This window comes from Nelumbo lutea, chromosome 6 (genome assembly GCF_056320005.1).
Source record: "Nelumbo lutea isolate HS-2025 chromosome 6, American lotus-T2T, whole genome shotgun sequence".
Taxonomy (NCBI): Eukaryota; Viridiplantae; Streptophyta; class Magnoliopsida; order Proteales; family Nelumbonaceae; genus Nelumbo; species Nelumbo lutea.
In genome coordinates this window covers 71,921,324-71,942,088 of record NC_142689.1, presented here as the reverse complement: position 1 = coordinate 71,942,088, position 20,765 = coordinate 71,921,324, and the positions used below count along the sequence as shown (strand labels likewise).

Sequence of the window (20,765 nt, the reverse complement as noted above, 5' to 3'; positions counted from 1 at the left end):
GATGACGCCAAATGATGCAACACAATCTGGGCACTCCTAGCTAGCTAAGAGTTGGCTCCTAGCAGTGATGGACAACACCTGAGAGGAAGAAGAAGGTGAAGGGTTCCTTGGGAGCTCTCCCAGAGGGAACACTCAAAGAAGACACAGAGAGTTAAGAGTGCTGAAAGTGCTAGCTTCAAAACCTTCACTTCGTGAGGGTTGGGGTCCTTTTATACCGGAGCTCGATCACATCAGGTGTAACAGCCACTGCCCTATCCGTTACTTCCAGGGCAGAGGTGGCAAGTGCAGGCTACTGCTACAGGCTACTACTGCAAGGTATGGACTTCGACAGACATGCCATGCTTTTCAAAGACGGTAGGTAGAACACCGCCTGGCAAGGGATCCGAGCGGCAAATGTTGGACTCGGCGGGTCCCTCCTGTCGAGTCACGGTTGTGCTATTAGGCTGAGCTGTTCGTCGAACCAGGTCACGCACACGTGTTCCTGTGCTACGAGGTCGGGCCAAATCACCCTCCATCAGAATACATAAGGGTTTTGTGCTTTTACTTTTTATTAATTTTATTGGATGCAATTGAGAGAGAGAGAGAGAGAGAGAGAGAGAGAGAGAGAGAGAGAGAGAGAGAGAGAGAGAGAGAGAGTAAATTGTGATGTGAAATTTACTTGAATTTGGGCTTTGGTGGGCCCAAGCTAAGCTCAAATTAATCTACCTTGCCAATGGTATCTTTGTTATTTAAAAGACAAAAAAATAAGTGGTTCGATAAAATGTTGGAAAGAAGATAGATATTGATAACTTTACATTTCATAAATGTAAAACAATCCGTGTTGTTTTGCTGAATTTTCTTTTGAATAACATTAATAGCCATCATTCCCTTATATGTAACAAAGTATATATATATATAGAGAGAGAGAGAGAGTGTGTGTCATATATTAACCCTTGGATGTGGATTATATCATATATTAACTATTGGATCTGAAAATGGATCTTCAAATTGAAGCATATGTAATTTGAACAGTTGGATTGAGTAATGTATCCTATACACTACAATGAAAATATCTGAGCCATCCATATGGTTGTTTCTTGAAACACCCCTCCAAACAGCTTGAAATGGAAAAATATTTATTGTTGCTGAAGTATAAAGGGGCATTTCTTGAAACGCCAACTTAACCAAACAATAAAGTGAAAAACGTATAAAGTGAGAATTTATCAATAAACATTTTTTTTGAAAAACGCCCACCCAATAAAAACAAACAAACCAAACACATACATAGTAAATTTAAAAATATCGTTCGTATTTTATACTTCATGGTCATGTCCGGTTCAATTACCGAATCAATCCACCAAACAGGTCTATCTGGTTTCTAAAGACCGGCAATGTGTTTGGTATAACTTCTATTTCAAAACGCCCACGGTTCCAAACATCGCCCCCGCTCCGCCATCGTTACTATTTTTTAAGGCCTAAGGGCTTGAGAGTTTTTTATTTTTTGTCGAAAGGCTTGAGAGTTGAGGCTGTGTCGTGTTACTGTAAAACAAGCCTAAACCCAGTCACGGGTTTCTACTTATATCTGTGGAAGCTGAGATTTGAGAAAGGGGTTCCGACTTGTATGGACTGTGGTTGAGCAAGCTGCGATTTGGTATGTAACTGCTCATCTTCTTCCTCTTCTCCTTGTTCTTTTGAATAGTTAGGGCTTAGGGTTACTCTCCGCACCAGTTGAGTAAACTAGGGTTTGATTAGCGTTCCAATCTTTTAAGTGCTCTTATCTGTTCATTTTCTGATTCCTGCTTGATTAGCGTATCTGTTTTGGTCCTGATTTTGTAGGGGTCAAGTCGTAGTAGCTCTGGGAGCGCTTTTTCGTTACATCTAATTCGTCCATTTCTGTTAGTATTTCTGATTGCTTTCACTGCTCTAGGTTCTTATTTCGTTGGTGAGGATCAATGGCACATTTGGGTGGTGGTGCGGAGGCACATGCTCGATTCAAGCAGTACGAGTATCGAGCCAATTCGAGTCTTGTGCTCACCACCGACTCTCGCCCGCGAGACACCCATGAGCCCACTGGCGAGCCCGAATCTCTTTATGGAAAAATAGACCCTAAAACCTTCGGTGACCGGGCTTACAGAGGGAAACCCCCCGAGTCCGACGATAAGCTGAAGAAGTCAAAGAAGAAGAAAGAGCGCGAGCAGTATCCTTCTGAATTGGTTCCTAGTAGGCAGGGCAAACGACGGCGTTTGCAGGAGGAGAGCGTCCTCACTTTTGCTGAGGAAGGCGTTTACCAGCCGAAGACGAAGGAAACTCGGTCGGCGTACGAGGTTCTTCTGGGTGTTATTCAGCAGCAGCTCGGTGGGCAGCCGCCTAATGTTGTCACCGGTGCGGCAGATGAGGTGCTGGCGGTGTTGAAGAATGAGTCTATTAAGAATCCCGACAAGAAGAAGGAGATTGAGAGGCTTTTGAATATTATCCCGAATCAAGTGTTTGATCAGCTGGTATCCATTGGGAGGCTAATTACTGATTACCAGGATGGGGGTGATGCTGCGGGCCCGGCTGCTGGTAATGCTGATGAGGGTCTTGATGATGATGTGGGTGTTGCTGTCGAGTTTGAGGAGGAAGAGGAGGAGGAAGGGGACGACAGCGATTATGATGTGGTCCATGAAGTAGAAGAGGATGAAGATGATGGGCTGGAAGCTAATGGTACCGGGGCAATGCAGATGGGTGGTGGGATTGATGACGACGATATGCAAGAAGCAAATGAGGGCATGACTCTAAACGTTCAAGACATAGATGCATATTGGCTTCAGAGGAAGATATCTCATGCTTATGAAGAGATTGACCCGCAACATTGCAAGAACCTGGCAGAAGATGTTCTTAAGATACTTGCAGAAGGTGACGACAGGGAAGTGGAGACTAGGCTTTTGGTTCTTCTTGAATTTGACAAGTTCAGTCTCATTAAGTTTCTCTTGAGGAACCGGCTGAAAATAGTTTGGTGTACTCGTCTGGCAAGGGCTGAAGACCAGGAGGAGAGGAAGAAGATTGAGGAAGAAATGATGAGTTCTGGTGGGGATTTGGCTGCAATTTTGGAGCAGTTGCATGCAACAAGGGCAACTGCCAAGGAAAGACAAAAGAACTTGGAGAAGAGTATAAGAGAAGAGGCTAGAAGATTGAAAGATGAGAGTGGGGCCGTAGATGGTGATAGGGAACGGAGAGGATATGCTGATAGAGATGCTGAGGGTGGTTGGTTGAAGGGGCAACGTCAGTTGCTTGATCTTGATAGCCTTGCATTTCATCAGGGTGGTCTCTTGATGGCGAACAAGAAATGTGAGCTTCCATTGGGGTCATTTAGGAACCAAAACAAAGGATATGAAGAAGTTCATGTTCCAGCCTTGAAGCCAAAACCACTTGCACCCGGTGAAGAACTTATAAAAATTTCTGTCATGCCTGACTGGGCACAACCAGCTTTCAAAGGGATGACCCAGCTTAACAGAGTGCAAAGTAAGGTTTATGAAACTGCACTGTTTACAGCAGAGAATATTCTTTTATGTGCTCCCACTGGAGCAGGTAAAACAAATGTTGCAATGTTAACCATCCTTCAGCAGATAGCATTGCATAGAAACCCAGATGGGTCATTTAACCATAGCAACTATAAGATTGTCTATGTGGCACCAATGAAAGCTCTTGTTGCTGAAGTGGTTGGCAACCTGCAAAACCGTCTGCAACATTATGATGTCAAGGTGAAGGAACTAAGTGGAGACCAGACACTCACTCGCCAACAAATTGAAGAAACACAGATAATTGTCACCACTCCTGAGAAATGGGATATTATCACCAGGAAATCTGGTGATCGGACCTACACACAACTTGTCAAACTTCTCATTATAGATGAAATTCATCTTCTTCATGATAACAGAGGGCCTGTGCTAGAGAGTATTGTGGCAAGAACGGTTAGACAGATTGAGACAACCAAAGAGCATATCCGGCTTGTGGGTTTGTCTGCTACACTCCCTAACTATGAGGATGTTGCCTTGTTTTTGCGTGTTGATCGTGAAAAAGGTCTGTTTCATTTTGATAATAGTTACAGGCCTTGCCCCCTTGCTCAACAGTATATTGGAATCACGGTTAAGAAGCCTTTACAGAGATTCCAATTGATGAATGATATCTGCTATGAAAAGGTAATGGCTGTGGCGGGCAAACATCAAGTCCTTATATTTGTCCATTCAAGGAAAGAAACAGCCAAAACAGCTCGAGCAATAAGAGATACTGCTCTTGCCAATGATACTCTTGGTCGATTCTTGAAAGAGGACAGTGCAAGCCGTGAAATTCTTCACAGTCATACGGAGTTGGTCAAAAGCAATGACCTTAAAGACCTCTTGCCTTATGGGTTTGCAATTCATCATGCTGGAATGGCTAGGGTAGATCGTCAGCTTGTTGAGGATCTCTTTGCAGATGGCCATGTGCAAGTGCTGGTTTCCACAGCTACTCTTGCTTGGGGTGTTAATTTACCAGCTCACACTGTCATCATCAAGGGTACTCAGATTTACAATCCCGAGAAAGGGGTATGGACTGAACTTAGTCCTCTTGATGTTATGCAAATGCTGGGTCGTGCAGGAAGACCTCAATATGACTCTTATGGGGAAGGAATAATTTTGACAGGCCATAGTGAACTACAGTACTATCTTTCTCTCATGAACCAACAGCTTCCAATTGAAAGTCAGTTTATATCGAAGTTGGCTGATCAGTTGAATGCAGAAATTGTTCTTGGAACAGTTCAGAATGCAAAAGAAGCTTGCTATTGGATAGGATATACTTATTTGTATGTTCGAATGGTGCGGAATCCTACTCTCTATGGCTTAGCACCTGATGTTCTGACTAGAGATATTACTTTGGAGGAGAGGAGGGCTGATTTGGTAAGCACTTGACCTTTTGGTTATTTTTTTTGCTGTGATTACTTTATTTTTTTAATGGTGGCCTATTACTCTTTATCTTTATCTGATCCACGTAGTTGGATTTCTCACCTCCTATGGTCCTATAAATGTAAAATATTTGATTTCTTAAATAAAGAAAGTAAAAGGTAGACAAATTCATTGGAATTTGATGGAAAGTAAATTTCCAATGTATAAATACACAACCACTAATATGATGACATTTCAACATTGAAATTCCAAAGCCAGTATCTTTTGCTAAGACAAATGAATGTTTGGTACTTTCTGTCAAGTGAGTAAATTATAGGGTTATATATAGGCTGAAAAGACATAATACACTGGTTGGCTAGCAGTTAGATGTGGGGACTTGAATAATGATGATGATCATTATAATCATCTAGTGATCATCATCTAAGCCTTGTCCCAACCATATGGGGTCGGCTATGTAGGGATCTGGATGATGTCGATAAAAATTAACCACACTTGTAGTTGCAAGCTTCTTTATACTCATGGTTCAAAGTATGGATACACCTATTTACAGGTGCTTCTGTACCCTGGTTTATTTCAGTAAAAAAACCATTAAAAAACGTCTTTAAAAACCAAAATTTGAAAAAAAAACTAAAAAAACCCTGTATCCGTGTTAATCTAAGTACCGATACGCCTCTGCCGATACACAGAGGTGTATCGATACTTTGAACCATGTTTATACTAATGGCATTGGCCAAGTAAAAATAAGAACGCGCTTTTGAGAAAAAGGGCAACTTTCATTAACAAAAAGAAAGAAGTAAAATTAAGAACATTGATTTGGGATGTGTGTCAATTTTTCTAGAGTTTTCTTTTAGACTAGTATAAGAATTGTTGTCATAGGGTCGTCTTCTATTTGAAGGTAGTAACCCTCCAAAAAAAAAAGAACTCCAGGTGGGGATCATGATTGCTGGGAATATCCATATTATTATATATGCTATTAATGATTTTAGTTTGCTTTTTTTACATCTTTAATTTTGACATGCATCTGTTCAGTATTTGGTCAATGCTCAGCTTTTTCTTGTTTGTTTTGAAATATATTTTTGTTAAAAATTTCTGATGGAGTTTAATATTTTTTTGTAGATCCATTCTGCTGCCACTATATTGGATAGAAATAATTTGATCAAGTATGACAGAAAAAGTGGCTATTTCCAAGTGACTGACCTAGGTCGAATTGCCAGCTATTACTATATCACTCATGGGACTATATCTACATATAATGAGCATTTGAAGCCAACAATGGGTGATATTGAGCTCTGTCGGTTGTTCTCACTCAGTGAAGAATTCAAATATGTGACAGTGAGACAAGACGAGAAGATGGAATTGGCAAAGCTTTTAGATCGTGTTCCTATTCCCATCAAGGAAAGCTTGGAAGAGCCTAGTGCCAAGATCAATGTTTTGCTCCAAGCATATATCTCACAGCTGAAGCTTGAGGGACTTTCACTGACGTCGGACATGGTTTTCATCACCCAGGTTTGATAGTTTGATCACTTTAGCTGTTTTCTTTGTCTCTAGTGCTATTGCACTTAAGTCCATTTCATCTGCTCATAAATTTTACTTAATATTTTGTTTGTAGAGTGCGGGACGTCTTCTTCGTGCTCTTTTTGAGATTGTGGTGAAAAGAGGGTGGGCGCAATTAGCTGAAAAGGCTCTAAATTTGTGCAAGATGGTCAACAAAAGGATGTGGAGTGTGCAGACTCCCCTTCGCCAGTTTAATGGAATTCCAAATGAAATCCTAATGAAATTGGAGAAGAAAGATTTGGCCTGGGAAAGGTACTATGATCTCTCCTCTCAGGAGATTGGAGAGCTCATCCGTTTCCCTAAGATGGGAAGGACACTTCACAAATTCATTCATCAGTTCCCAAAGCTTAATCTGGCAGCACATGTGCAACCAATTACTCGTACTGTTTTGAGAGTTGAATTGATGATAACACCAGATTTTCAGTGGGAGGACAAAGTCCATGGATATGTGGAACCATTTTGGGTGATTGTTGAGGATAATGATGGGGAGTATATTCTTCATCATGAGTACTTCATGCTGAAGAAGCAATACATTGATGAGGACCACACTTTGAATTTCATAGTGCCAATCTATGAACCACTGCCACCTCAGTACTTCATTCGTGTTGTGTCAGATAGATGGCTTGGGTCTCAAACTGTCTTGCCTGTTTCTTTCAGGCACCTTATCCTGCCAGAAAAGTATCCTCCACCAACTGAGTTATTAGATTTGCAACCGCTCCCTGTGACAGCTTTGAGAAATCCCTCATATGAAGCTCTTTATCAAGAATTCAAGCACTTCAATCCCATCCAAACCCAAGTTTTCACTGTCTTGTACAACACTGATGACAATGTCTTGGTTGCAGCACCAACAGGAAGTGGGAAGACTATATGTGCAGAGTTTGCAATACTCAGAAATCATCAGAAAGGACCTGAGAGCACCATGCGTGCCGTGTATATTGCTCCTATTGAGGCTCTTGCCAAGGAACGGTGTCGTGATTGGGAGAGGAAATTTGGTAAGGGTTTGGGTACGAGGGTGGTTGAACTGATAGGTGAAACTGCAACTGACTTGAAACTGCTTGAGAAAGGGCAAATTATTATTAGTACTCCAGAGAAATGGGATGCCTTGTCTCGCCGATGGAAACAAAGAAAGCATGTTCAACAGGTCAGCCTTTTCATCATTGATGAGCTCCATTTGATTGGTGGACTAGGAGGTCCTGTCTTAGAAGTCATTGTCTCTAGGATGAGGTATATTGCAAGCCAGGGTGAGAACAAGATTCGAATAGTGGCACTTTCAACTTCTCTTGCAAATGCTAAGGACCTTGGTGAATGGATAGGTGCAACTTCTCATGGTCTATTCAATTTCCCTCCTGGTGTTCGTCCTGTACCTCTGGAGATACATATTCAAGGGGTTGATATTGCCAATTTTGAAGCAAGGATGCAAGCAATGACAAAGCCAACATACACTGCCATTGTACAGCATGCAAAGAATGGGAAGCCTGCTCTGGTGTTCGTTCCAACTAGGAAGCATGCCCGACTTACTGCAGTTGACTTGATGACATATTCGAGTGTGGATAGTGGGGAGAAACCAGCATTTTTACTAAGACCAGTAGAAGAACTGGAACCTTTCATTTCAAAGGTCAAGGAGCCCATGTTGAGTGAAACACTTCACCATGGCGTGGGCTATTTGCATGAAGGTCTTTCCAGCATAGACCAGGAGGTTGTGTCACACTTGTTTGAAGCTGGATGGATCCAGGTCTGTGTTGCAAGCAGCTCAATGTGTTGGGGGATGCCATTATCAGCCCACCTGGTAGTTGTTATGGGAACACAATATTATGATGGACGAGAAAATGCTCATACTGACTACCCAGTTACGGACCTGTTGCAGATGATGGGTCATGCCAGTCGACCCCTTTTAGATAATTCTGGGAAGTGTGTCATCCTTTGCCATGCACCACGTAAAGAATACTACAAGAAATTCTTGTACGAGGCATTCCCTGTTGAAAGTCATCTACAACATTACTTGCATGACAATCTTAATGCAGAAATTGTTGTTGGAGTGATTGAGAACAAACAAGATGCTGTGGATTATCTGACATGGACATTCATGTATCGGAGGCTCACTCAAAATCCAAACTACTATAATCTCCAGGGTGTTAGTCACAGGCATCTTTCAGATCACCTTTCAGAGCTTGTAGAGAATACTTTGACTGATTTAGAAGCGAGTAAATGCGTTACCATAGAAGATGAAATGGACCTTTCTCCTCTGAACCTTGGAATGATAGCCTCATATTACTATATTAGTTATACTACAATTGAACGTTTTAGTTCATCATTGACCTCCAAAACAAAGATGAAAGGCCTTTTGGATATTCTGGCTTCTGCGTCTGAATATGCACAGCTCCCAATTAGACCTGGGGAGGAAGAGTCAATAAGAAGGTTGATCAACCACCAGAGGTTCTCCTTCGAGAACCCCAAATGTACAGACCCGCATGTGAAGGCAAATGCTTTGCTGCAGGCTCATTTCTCTAGGCATACAGTAGTTGGAAACCTAGCCTCAGATCAGCGTGAGGTGCTCCTTTCTGCCAGCAGGTTGCTCCAAGCCATGGTTGATGTCATCTCTAGCAATGGGTGGCTTAGCCTCGCTCTTCTTGCAATGGAGGTGAGTCAGATGGTAACACAGGGCATGTGGGAGCGTGATTCAATGCTTTTGCAGCTTCCACACTTCACAAAGGAGTTGGCAAAGAAATGCCAGGAGAACCCAGGAAAGAACATAGAAACAGTATTTGATCTGGTGGAGATGGAGGATGATGAGAGGCGGGAGCTGTTACAGATGTCAGATTCACAGTTGCTGGACATTGCACGGTTTTGCAACCGTTTTCCAAATATTGATATGACATACGAAGTAATGGAAAGTGATAGTGTGAGGGCTGGGGATGATGTTACCCTGCTAGTCACCCTTGAACGGGACCTCGAGGGAAGGTCAGAGGTGGGTCCTGTGGATGCTCCCAGGTACCCAAAAGCAAAAGAAGAGGGATGGTGGCTGGTAGTGGGTGATACCAAGACTAATCAATTACTTGCCATCAAGAGGGTTTCCCTACAAAGGAAATCTAAGGTCAAGCTTGAGTTTTCAGCACCTTCAGAAGCTGGAAGGAAATCGTATACTCTGTACTTCATGTGTGATTCATATCTTGGTTGTGACCAGGAATATAGCTTTACTATAGAAGCTGGAGCTGCAGATGATGACGATGGGAGAGATTGAACAATATGCTGTCCTGTGGGACCTCAGTTTATCTTTAACTGGTTGAAATAAAATCTGCTGTTGAGTGTATTTCTGAAACTGGAAAGCTATATTTTGATACCGACTATTTTGAAACTGGAAAGCTATATTTTGATAATTTTTATTTACATGTCATTATGGCCTTTCTGTATACATGTTTCTATGCCTATGGTGTTTTAACCTTGTAATTGAGAATGGGAAACTTTCACGTTGGATAATGGAATAGCAGCTCTTTATATCATTTCCACCTGGATAAATAGTTAATACAAGTCATAGGTAGGTGGGCCTCTTCTTCTAAAAGTAACTCTGTGAACTGTGACAACACTTAATCTATTGATTATTGATTAGAATACATCTTCAGAAGGGGCTCTGTCTTGGCACTGCTGTCTCAATTGATTCCATCAGTCCCCCAGGGGGGTGGCATCTGCCAAGGGAATATGTTTTTCCATGTTCCCCCCCCCAACTTTGCCCAAAGAATCTCGAAAGCTTTTTCTGCATAACCTCTGAAACAACTTGATCACTCATGTCGTTATCCCAGTTTATGATATACATGATAGAACACAACATGAATGGGGGTTTTTAATGTCAAGGATTAACGATCTAATGCTCCATGAACGGTCTGTCTTGCCTAGATAGATTGCAATCAATAACGAGCTATGGGTCTCCTTCAATCTTGACGACTTTGAATTTGTATGCAATTACCTTCTTACTGTCTCCCAATTCCCAAGATACTCGAGCTCCTGCAATGCTGATTGTTGAAAGTTCTACATCGTGAGTTTTTTGCTATTAAAATGCTAAAAGTGATTTCTGACAACGCATCCAGAAGATGTGATGCACGTCTCTTGAGTTAGTTCTTCCACAAAAAGGCCCAAATGGAGATACCATATTATGTATACCTTGTTATCGCCATGGTCGATTCAAATTGCCTCATGCACATAATTCCACTTTCAAATTTGTTGGATTCCCTTTTTCATATTCCCCCGAGGCCTGGGTATAGACCTGCTGCAGCAGCAGCAGCTTCCAGTTTTCGTATTGACAAGGAATCCACAGAGGTAAGTAAATTAAGCACCTAATGCATTCTTTGTAACTGGAATATGAGCTACATAGCAGTTACAGCTAATTGATGGTTCTAATTATCTTTATTACTAAGGTTTCCCTGTAATACCATCTAATGGCAGAGAGAATTATTCTGTCAGGATGTTGCCTGGTTAAGCCTAATAACTGGATGGCACATTGACACCCTTGCATTACTTGGCTTGTCCTCTGTAAATCACCGTGCCAGTTTAAGATGGTACCTAACCAAACAATACAATGCATGCAAGGGTGAAATGAAATCGAGATGTTACCATTGTGTTTAAAAACTGCAGTAATCAACCGGTGAAGGTGGAAAGTCTTAAATTTTGCATCTTAGGCGAGGAAACAGCCATGACGATGACCTTGAGAAGCATGTTATAATTGTATATTGTTATTTGATACCAACTAATTATGTAAATGGCTGGTTTCTTTTATTGCCTTGTGCAGGAAAACTGAGCTGCTCACGGAAAACCCTCTCCGCGATTTTCCTCCAAGCAGCCTTACTCGATGATGAGAGTATACTAGTATAGCATAGATACTCTCACATGTGTGTTGTTGCAGGAAAACTGAAGCTTCATCAGTTCAGTTCTTGTTCTAATAACTGGGGCAAGCATTCAGCATTCAATATTTGATGTATTGGGGATCTGCTGATATGATGAATTTGAACTTTAAACCATGTCACGTGGATGGATGATTGGCAAACCCAAAATAGACTTTTGTGACAGTTAAGTAGGCTATCTTGAGTTCTCTCGTGGCAAGAGGGAGAACAAATTCGACATGAAAGGTTATAGGTGCAAGACTTTTTCATTTCTTGATATTTTACTAGGAATATGAAGGAACACCAAAATCCAAAAAACTGATTGTGAAACTAATGGAGATAAGCATTCAAATTCAATATTCTCGGAATGGTTGTCCTCTTATATCAATCCGATAAAACTTCAATCAATGAATCAATAGGTGCTTTTGTCTTTTCGGATTATTTTTTGCCACAAAATCACTATTCACCACCACCCATAAACAAAAGATGTTTGTTAATTGATGATGACTACATTGATTTCCAAATTCCGTTCGTTTGACCCGAACTTTTTGCCACATTTTTATCATTTGTTTTGGCCCGCTTTGCCTAAAAATATCATGCACACTTGTTATCCATGCCAAAGCCAATTATCCAAATAAAACTACGAAACCCAATTTTTGGCCCACGCAATAAGAGAAGCTAAATTCTTACAAAAATATATATACATATATACTATAAACCACCAGGGCCAGAAAGTAGTGGTTTACCATCAAAATTCAAAGGCATTAGTGACAGAGAAGGGATAGCAAGTGATATAACCGTTTTCGGCCACGTACCACTGTTTTGTGATGTAAAATTTTTTGGCTAAGTACCTTGTCATTTGACCCGGTGGTGGCGTGCCTTAGTGATGAACTGCTTGGTGGTGAACTGCCTACTGGCAAACTGCTTGATGGAAAACTGCCTAAGGGTGAACTGCCTGGTGGCGAACTGCCCGGTGGCGAACTGTCTGGTGGTGAACTGCCTGGTGACGAGCTCCCTGGTGGCGAACTGCCTGGTGGCGAACTGCTTGGTGACGAGCTCCCTGGTGGCAAACTGCCTGGCGGAGAGCTACCTGGTGGCGAACTGCTCGGCGGCGAGCTCCCTCGTGGCGAACTGCCTGGTGGCGAGCTACTCGGTGGCGAACTGCCTGGCGGAGAGCTACGTGGTGGCGAATTCCCTACTAGGCGGCCGATGACTTAGAGAATGGTGGAGCTCCCTGGTGCGGCGCAATCCGGCTGCCCTCAGCATGAGGTGGTCTTCTTTCCTTTGTAGGCAGTGGGAGCTGAGGGACCTGCGAGAACTCCATCTTTTCCTCCTCTTTGTAGGTGGTGGGAGCTGAGAGACCTGCGAGAGCTGAATCAGAGGTCCCGAGGGTATTTTCCCGGCGGGGGCTCTCCGACGCCTAAGTTAGCACTCTGATTGTAGAGAGCTTTGAAGATAATATTGGAGAAACGAGAGAGCTAGAGAGCAGGGATTACTTCCCTTTTTTCATCCCCCTCCCCTTTGGGGGGTGAGGTCTTTATATACCGGAGTCCTCGCGGGTTAGGTGGGTGAAAAGCCTCCAAACGGTAAGACTCGTCACATCCTGTCAGAACCGGGGTACGGTGGTGAACTCCTCGAGGTCGTCGGGCTGGCGCTTGTGTCAGGCAACGGGTTGGTGTCTGGGCCAGGTTGTCAAGTCGGCGCCTGTGTCAACCGGTGGGTCAGTGTCTAGGCCAGGTCGTCAGGTCGGCGCCTGTGCCAGTCGGCGGGTCAATGTCTAGGCCAGGTCGTCAGGCAGAAGATGTTCCTGCGATACGCCAAACTACTCCTGTACCGAACTTCTCTACAAGTGGCAAGCTGCCTATAGCAAGCTATCTGGTGGCGAACTACCTGGGAGCGAACTCCCTGTGGCGAGCTATGCCGAACTGTTTGTGGCAAGCTCTACCGAGCTGCCTGGCTCTTCGGCGAGCTCCCTAGTGAGCTACCGAGCACGTGGGGTATGTATGCCGCCGAGTTTATTGACGGGTGTCTTATGGGTGGCTTGGCCGGATCATGTGCTAGGCTGATCCAGGTCGGCCAAGTCGCGCAGGTCGCCCCAGGCCGCGCGCAAGTCGCACCAGGCTGGCCAGACCGGTGCCCGGGTGGGTCACCAACTTCATAAGTTTGTTGGCTAGGTGTTTGCCTAGTTGTTACGAGGTGCCATGTGTCACAATTCCACTGGAGGGCCAAATCTACCCTCATCAATAGCCCCCCACTCTCGAGCTGAGAGTAACTCAGCGAAGGGAGTAGATTTTTTTTGGCCCATAAGTCGACGAGCTAGTAAGGGCTGATCCAATTCCTAGTGTGGCCCGTAGGCTTTGGGAGCGACTCGTAGTCTACTCTTCTTTCACTTTTGCCCATGCCGGAGAGGCGATTGGGTCTTAAGTAGTAATGTGGCCCGTAGGCTTTGGGAGTGACTCGTAATCTACTCTTTTCTGACTTTGCCCGTGCCGGAGAGGCGATCGGGTCTTAAGTAGTAATGTGGCCCGTAGGCTTTGGGAGTGACTCGTAGTCTACTCTTTTCTGACTTTGCCCGTGCCAGAGAGGCGACCGGGTCTTAAGTAGTAATGTGGCTCGTAGGCTTGCCCTATGAGGTGTCAAGCTATGATGGTGCTGCATCAGCTTCGTAATGCCGGTCACCCACTCCTACAAGAAGCTACTAGGAGCTCGACCTTCGGGGGCAGCACTACTAACTTTAGGTTGCCAGCTCACACGGGAGCCTTGGAAGGCTCGACCAGTAAGGGCGCCTATGTAGTCAGTTGGCCGCCAACTCCCGCGGAAGCCGCGAAGAGCTCATCTTTGTAGGGGGGACCTTGCGGAGAGGACTGATGTGGCATTATCTGAATCGAAAGTAAGGTTGGTAGAGCTACTTAGTCCGTTAGCTCCCTGCATAGTCTTTGAGTCCATAAAAAATGTAAACTATAAAGCGATAGCTTCAATTTCTAAAAAGTGAGGACTTAGCATTGGTAAGATGAGAGCTTAACTTTTGTAGGATGAGAACTTAGCTTTTTGTAGCGTGTTCCCATAGACGGCGCCAATTGATGTAACCGTTTTCGGCCACATACCAATGTTTTGTGATGTAAATTTTTTTGGCTAAGTACCTCGTCATTTGACCCGGTGGTGGTGTGCCTTAGTGATGAGCTACTTGGTGGTGAACTGCTTACTGGTGAACTGCTTGATGGAGAATTGCCTAGGGGCGAACTGCTTGGTGGTGAACTGCCCGATGGCGAACTGTCTGGTGGCGAACTGTCTGGTGGCGAACTGCCTGCTGGCGAGCTGCCTGGTGGCGAACTACCTAGTGGCGAGCTGCTCGGTGGTGAACTGCCTGGCGGAGAGCTACCTGGTGGCGAACTGCCTGGTGGCGAGCTACTCGGTGGCGAACTGCCTGGCGGAGAGCTACGTGGTGGCGAATTCCCTACTAGGCGGCCGATGACTTAGAGAATGGTGGAGCTCCCTAGTGCGGCGCAATCCGGCTGCCCTCAGCATGAGGTGGTCTTCTTTCCTTTGTAGGCAGTGGGAGCTGAGGGACCTGCGAGAACTCCATCTTTTCCTCCTCTTTGTAGGTGGTGGGAGCTGAGAGACCTGCGAGAGCTGAATCAGAGGTCCCGAGGGTATTTTCCCGATGGGGGCTCTCCGACGCCTAAGTTAGCACTCTGATTGTAGAGAGCTTTGAAGATAATATTGGAGAAACGAGAGAGCTAGAGAGCAGGGATTACTTCCCTTTTTTCATCCCCCTCCCCTTTGGGGGGTGAGGTCTTTATATACCGGAGTCCTCGTGGGTTAGGTGGGTGAAAAGCCTCCAAACGGTAAGACTCGTCACATCCTGTTAGAACCGGGGTACGGTGGTGAACTCCTCGAGGTTGTCGGGCTGGCGTTTGTGTCAGGTGGCGGGTCGGTGTCTGGGCCAGGTTGTCAAGTCGGCATCTGTGTCAGCCGGCGGGTCAGTGTCTAGGCCAGGTCGTCAGGTCGGCACCTGTGCGAGTGGGTGGGTCAGTGTCTAGGCCAGGTCGTCAGGCAGGAGATCTTCCTGCAATACGCCAAACTACTCTTGTACCGAACTTCTCTACAGGTGGCAAGCTGCCTATAGCGAGCTATCTAGTGGTGAACTACCTGGGGACGAACTCCCTGTGGCGAGCTCTGCCGAATTATTTGTGGCGAGCTCTGTTGAGCTACCTGGCTCTTTGGTGAGCTCCCTGGTGAGCTACTGAGCTCATGGGGTATGTATGCCGCCGAGTTTATTGACGGGCGTCTTATGGGTGGCTTGGCCGGATCATGTGCTAGGCTGATCCAGGTCGGCCAGGTCACGCAGGCCGTGCGAGCCGCGCGCAGGTCGCCCGGGCCATGCGTCAGGCCACGCGCAGGTCGCGCCAGGCTGGCCAGACCGGTGCCCGGGTGGGTCACCAACTTCGTAAGTTTGTTGGCTGGGTGTTTGCCTAGTTGTCACAAGATGCCACGTGTCACAATTCTACTGGAGGGCCAAATCTGCCCTCTTCATCAAGCAAGCAAAAATCTGCACCATCAAGTGGGTGATGGAACAGTCCCAAAAAATTATAAATAAATAGGGAAAGTTACAAATAGGTATTCTGCATTTTAGGTGTAGTGACATTTAAGGGCATGAACTTTCAAGTGCAACATCCAAATAATACACTCAAGTCTAACACTGTTAATGGATATTACAGTGGGTGATCAAACTACTGATTTATTTAAAATCAATGTCACAAGTAGGTCCTCTCTCTCTCTCTCCTGTCTTCTTTCTTTTTTCATTTTTTTTTTCTTTTTTTTCTCTTTCTCCCATCATTGCCATTGAATAGGCCAAACTAGGGGATATTTAGTACTATGGGTGTTTATTTAATAAATGTTTTGTAATATTTTTACTTTGAAAACGAGAAAGTGGTTGATAAATGTTTATATGGTGTTGTTTGATAGCTAGTTGCCATTAGACGCCATTAAGTGCCACATAAGCTCGATAATTGGCTCTCATACAAACCAAGAAAATTGTGTTACCCCCAATAGTTAGCTCTCACACAAACCAAGAAGATGTTTATTAATAAACAGTCTTACTAAACACCATACAAATAACATATCAGGATAAATAGCATATATGGCAATGAGCTGGCACTCTTTTTCAACTAAACTGCCACAAAACCAAACACCATCCTAGTCATTCCCCCCTTCTCTCTCTTCTTTCTTTCTTTTAGTATTCTTTCCAGAACCAGCCACAATTCTATTCCTTCTTTCCCATCACCGAATCAAAGCAAACCCCAACCTCCTTGTCCTTCTTGCTCTCTCCTCTCTTCTTCTATTTGGTTTCTTACTTGTTGGTATCTCTCACTCAACTGGATGTAGAACACCGACAACTTAACCCCACCTCCATCCTCTCCCTCTTCTTCTTCTTTGGGTTAATCAATGAGATAAATGGAACCGAATTCAGTTGATGAAAGGTTGAAGAGTAGGGTGCTTTTGGGATTTTAAAACTTTTGAGGGTAGGGATTTATTACCAACAAAATGCTCCTAGCACTGTCTCAACAGACCATTGCAACCCCACAAGGGAGATGTTCCCAAAGTGCAACTGTAGTCATGTGTTGGGACAATGTTTGGAGTGTTTGTTGGAGCATATCTGAGCTCCTTTTGAGGTACATGTCACATTTCCTACCAAAATTAACCAATAGATAGCGGGACATGAGTGTATGTTTCTAAAAGTCCAAGGTACTTAATCATTGTACTTCAAAATCTAGGCCCTAAAGTGTCACTACCCTTCGACAAGGTGCTGATCAGCTAGTTGGTAAGGCCTCGAGCTGGTTGTAGTGGAGACTTGGGATTGAATATCGCTTGCATCAGGGTTGAGAGTTAGGTTTGAGGAATGGGCTATGCCTTGTTGTCTTGCCCCATGGAGCCAAAAGGGTAAATTATAAAGACCCCCTTGTACTATGGGGCTAGTTACAAATACCCCCTAAACTTTTATTTGCAACAAAGACACCCCTTAACTGTTAACATTCACCTTGCAACAAATACCCCCTTCATTAGTTAACTTTGAAAAAGATGATCATTCAGGTGTTTAATTTTTTTAAAATCCCCAAACTACCATTTTATTATTTATATGAGCAATTTATTATTTGATTAGTTTTATAAATCTAATTACATTGAAGTCTTCTCAGTTGCTCTAATAGATCCTTGTAGATTTCTTGTTGGATTCAATATTCAAATGAAGTGGTAGAAATTTCTTTTTGATAGATATAAACTAGCTTGATTTTTCTAGATTTATTGGAGAAAGGAGTGGATAATTTTTAAAGTTTAAGACGAAAATAGAGACATACATGTAAGTGAAATGAATCAAGAATTAAGTAAAAAACTTTTTCTTTTCTATGCTAGTAAGATGATTCTTGTTATTTGAGCTAGTTTCATTTGGAGAAATTTCTATGTTGGTAAAGCGATTCTTGTTATTTTAACTACTTTTATTTGGATATGTTTTGATCAATTAGGATTTAAGAGAAAAAGGTGAAGAAAAGAAAATAAAGGAAAGTTACAGATAGTCATTCCAATAATTAATGTATTCCGTCTGACTTAATGGCCATGGCATATTTGTTGCAAAGTGAAAGTTCAATCGGCCTTGCAAATGAAAGTGCAAGGGTATTTGTCATTAACCCCATAAAGGGGTTTTTGTATTGTAAAATGAAAAAAAAAAGTCTCACTACCCTTCAAAGTATATATGGAAGCATGGAAGTGATCTAGTTATTTATAATTAAATTTAGGGAAAATTTTTAAATAGTACTCAGAACTTTGGGGGTTGTGCCAAATCAGTCATTGAACTTTAAAATGTGTTTCTGTGGTATTTTGAACTTTCAAATTGTATCTAATAAGTCTTTACCATTATTTGACCGTTAGTCAATACCATCATGTGACATTAGGTTGAACAAGGGAGTGGGAGCTTCAATAGTTGATGTGTCCAGTTTCATAATCCTTCTTCCCCTTTCTTTCTTCTAATACTCAGATAAAATTGGTAAAATGGTCAGAAAAATATCATAAAGAGTGGTTTTCTTATTTTAAAATTATTTAATGCCCACTTAATGTCACGTGATGATTTTGGCTAACTGTAAATTAACGGTAGGAACCTATTAGACAAGACACAATTTAAAAGTTCAAGATATCGTAGAGAAACGTTTTAAAGTTTGAGAACTGACTTGAAACATCCAAAAAATTCAAGATACTGTCCTGTAATTTTTCCTTTAATTTACCCAATATATAAGAAACTGGCCAACGACGAACCAACTCGTTTATTTCCAAAACAAGTCAACATCCGAGCCCGGTCCTCTCGACCCCGTTGTTGAAAGACTTCTATCTTCGCAAATGAAAAAACTCGCCCTATAAAAACTGGGTGTCTCGTTCTCGGACCATTCAACTATCAACTTCTGATTCAAGTTTCAAAGTGTTCTTCCACCATCGCCACCACCAGACACCAAAATTCCCAATATCCAAAGTCCGTTCCCCTCCAATTTCTAACTGGCTTCCTGCGAACGACCTAGGATTTCCATTTTCCAAGCCAAGGTTCGCATCTCACTGTCTCTACCTTCTACTCTCTGCCTCTGGAAATAAATTATAAACATCTGAGAACTGAAAAATTCTAACACCCCTCTTCCTGTCTAAGCCTCCAAGGTTTTGTTTTCTCAAGCTAGGGCTTCTGTTTTCGTCCTTCTGTTTCCTTTCTTACATCCATGGCGGAACACTTGGCTTCGATCTTCGGCACCGAGAAGGACCGTGTGAACTGCCCCTTCTACTTTAAGATCGGCGCGTGTCGCCACGGCGATCGTTGCTCTCGTCTCCACAACCGCCCCACGACTTCCCCCACTCTCCTCCTTTCCAACATGTACCAGAGGCCCGACATGATCACCCCTGGCGTCGATGCACAGGGCCAGCCCATCGACCCCAACAAGATCCAGGAACACTTCGAGGATTTTTACGAGGACATATTCGAGGAGCTCAACAAGTTTGGAGAGATTGAGAACCTTAACATTTGTGACAACCTCGCTGATCACATGGTGGGTAACGTTTATGTCCAGTTTAAGGAGGAAGAACAGGCAGCCGCGGCATTGCAGGCATTGCAGGGGAGGTTTTACTCGGGGCGGCCCATTATTGTTGATTTCTCGCCGGTGACGGATTTTAGGGAGGCAACGTGTAGGCAGTTCGAAGAGAACAGTTGCAACCGAGGGGGGTATTGTAATTTTATGCATGTGAAGCAGATAGGTAGGGAGTTGAGGAGGAAGCTGTTCGGGAGGTACCGGAGGTCCAGGGGAAGGAGTCGGAGCAGGAGTTCAAGCCCACGATACCGGAAGGATTATCGTGGCGAATACCGTGACCGCGGGGACTACCGGGGCAATGGGTATCGGGGAGGAGACAGGCATGGAAGGTATGATAGTGATGGAGGTAGGAGGTATGATAGCGATGGGGGAAGGCGGCGATATGGAAGCCCGAGGCGGAACAGGAGTCCGGTTAGAGAAGGAAGCGAGGAGCGGAGGGCACGGATTGAGCAGTGGAACAGGGAAAGGGAGGAGAAGCAGTAATTTCAGTTTCGAGTTTTTGTTTACTTACTGTTTGTTTCTGTCTATGGAGAAGCTGATAGGGAACTGAGCTGGTTTTGTTCATTTTCTACAAATTGGTAATGACTCCAGGATAAAGATATTCTGTTTATTATGCTCATTGAACATTACAAGTGACCTTTTTTTTCTTTCCTTTTTTTCCCTTTTACATGATGAGTGATAATCAGGTAGCTCATCTAGTGGCTTGTATGGATAATGGATGTGCTATTAAAATTAGTAAAGAAAATGTCTTCTAGATAGTTCAAGGATCTTCTTTCACTCACAGCTTCACTTGTATGCCCCACCTGAATTTTGTATCAGTTTCCAATGTGTCATTGTCTTTACTTCTCTCTTCATAGAAGCAGAAAAAGAGAAAAATTGCCCATTAAGCTACATTGAGTCCTTAATAGAATGTAAATGTTAGATAGCAATTAAACTTGAAATGCACCTTTTAGAACTCTAGAGTTTTATCTGGTTCCAGAGTTGATAGCCACTAACTGCTACGGTTTCTTGGATAATCTGTTTGAAAATCATATCCTCATGTCATCTTAGGATTTCAAGAAAAGAATTGACTTGAAATTTTATATACATTTTGCTGAAAATTCCATTTTAGGCAATGAATTTGTGTTAAGATGTTAAGAGAAGCAAGAATAGATTAGTTTCATTTCAAGCAGCTTAAATACATTTGTTTGGTAAATGGCTCAATCATCATGGTCTTTGAGATAGTTTTACATGTGGAACACTAATTTGTAAAATAAATGGTTGCTATGCTTGCAGCTTGCTTGATGGTATCTTGATCTTAAGTATTTGGGATTGGTTTGTATAATTCCTGACTC

The 20,765-nt window shown here is 43.4% G+C and overlaps 1 protein-coding gene and 1 pseudogene across 3 annotated transcripts; both read left to right on the top strand.

The window, feature by feature from the left end:
- Positions 1-1,390: 1,390 nt before the first annotated feature.
- On the top strand, positions 1,391-9,949 carry LOC148849605 (DExH-box ATP-dependent RNA helicase DExH12-like). Of its 2 annotated transcripts, none has more exons than XM_088948844.1 (4): positions 1,391-1,630; positions 1,907-4,892; positions 6,015-6,404; positions 6,508-9,949. In XM_088948844.1, the coding sequence occupies exons 2-4, from the start codon at positions 1,932-1,934 to the stop codon at positions 9,688-9,690; spliced, it is 6,534 nt and encodes a 2,177-aa protein (XP_088804970.1). In that variant the 5' UTR covers positions 1,391-1,630; positions 1,907-1,931; the 3' UTR covers positions 9,691-9,949. The 2 variants fall into 2 exon arrangements, with proteins under 2 accessions (XP_088804970.1, XP_088804971.1); XM_088948845.1 differs by having other exon boundaries at positions 1,483-1,630; positions 1,816-4,892.
- An 8,691-nt stretch (positions 9,950-18,640) lies between these two features.
- LOC148849604 (splicing factor U2af small subunit B pseudogene) lies at positions 18,641-20,195 on the top strand (annotated as a pseudogene). Its single transcript, XR_016100731.1, has one exon. The product of XR_016100731.1 is annotated as a splicing factor U2af small subunit B pseudogene (transcript).
- Positions 20,196-20,765: the final 570 nt, after the last annotated feature.

Bases quoted from the DNA above. Each gene is read 5' to 3' on its own strand.
- LOC148849605 (XM_088948844.1), top strand. From the start codon at position 1,932: ATGGCACATTTGGGTGGTGGTGCGGAGGCACATGCTCGATTCAAGCAG. The intron at 4,893-6,014 runs GTAAGCACTTGA...ATTTTTTTGTAG, and splicing joins AGGAGAGGAGGGCTGATTTG to ATCCATTCTGCTGCCACTAT. The intron at 6,405-6,507 runs GTTTGATAGTTT...TTTTGTTTGTAG, and splicing joins ACATGGTTTTCATCACCCAG to AGTGCGGGACGTCTTCTTCG.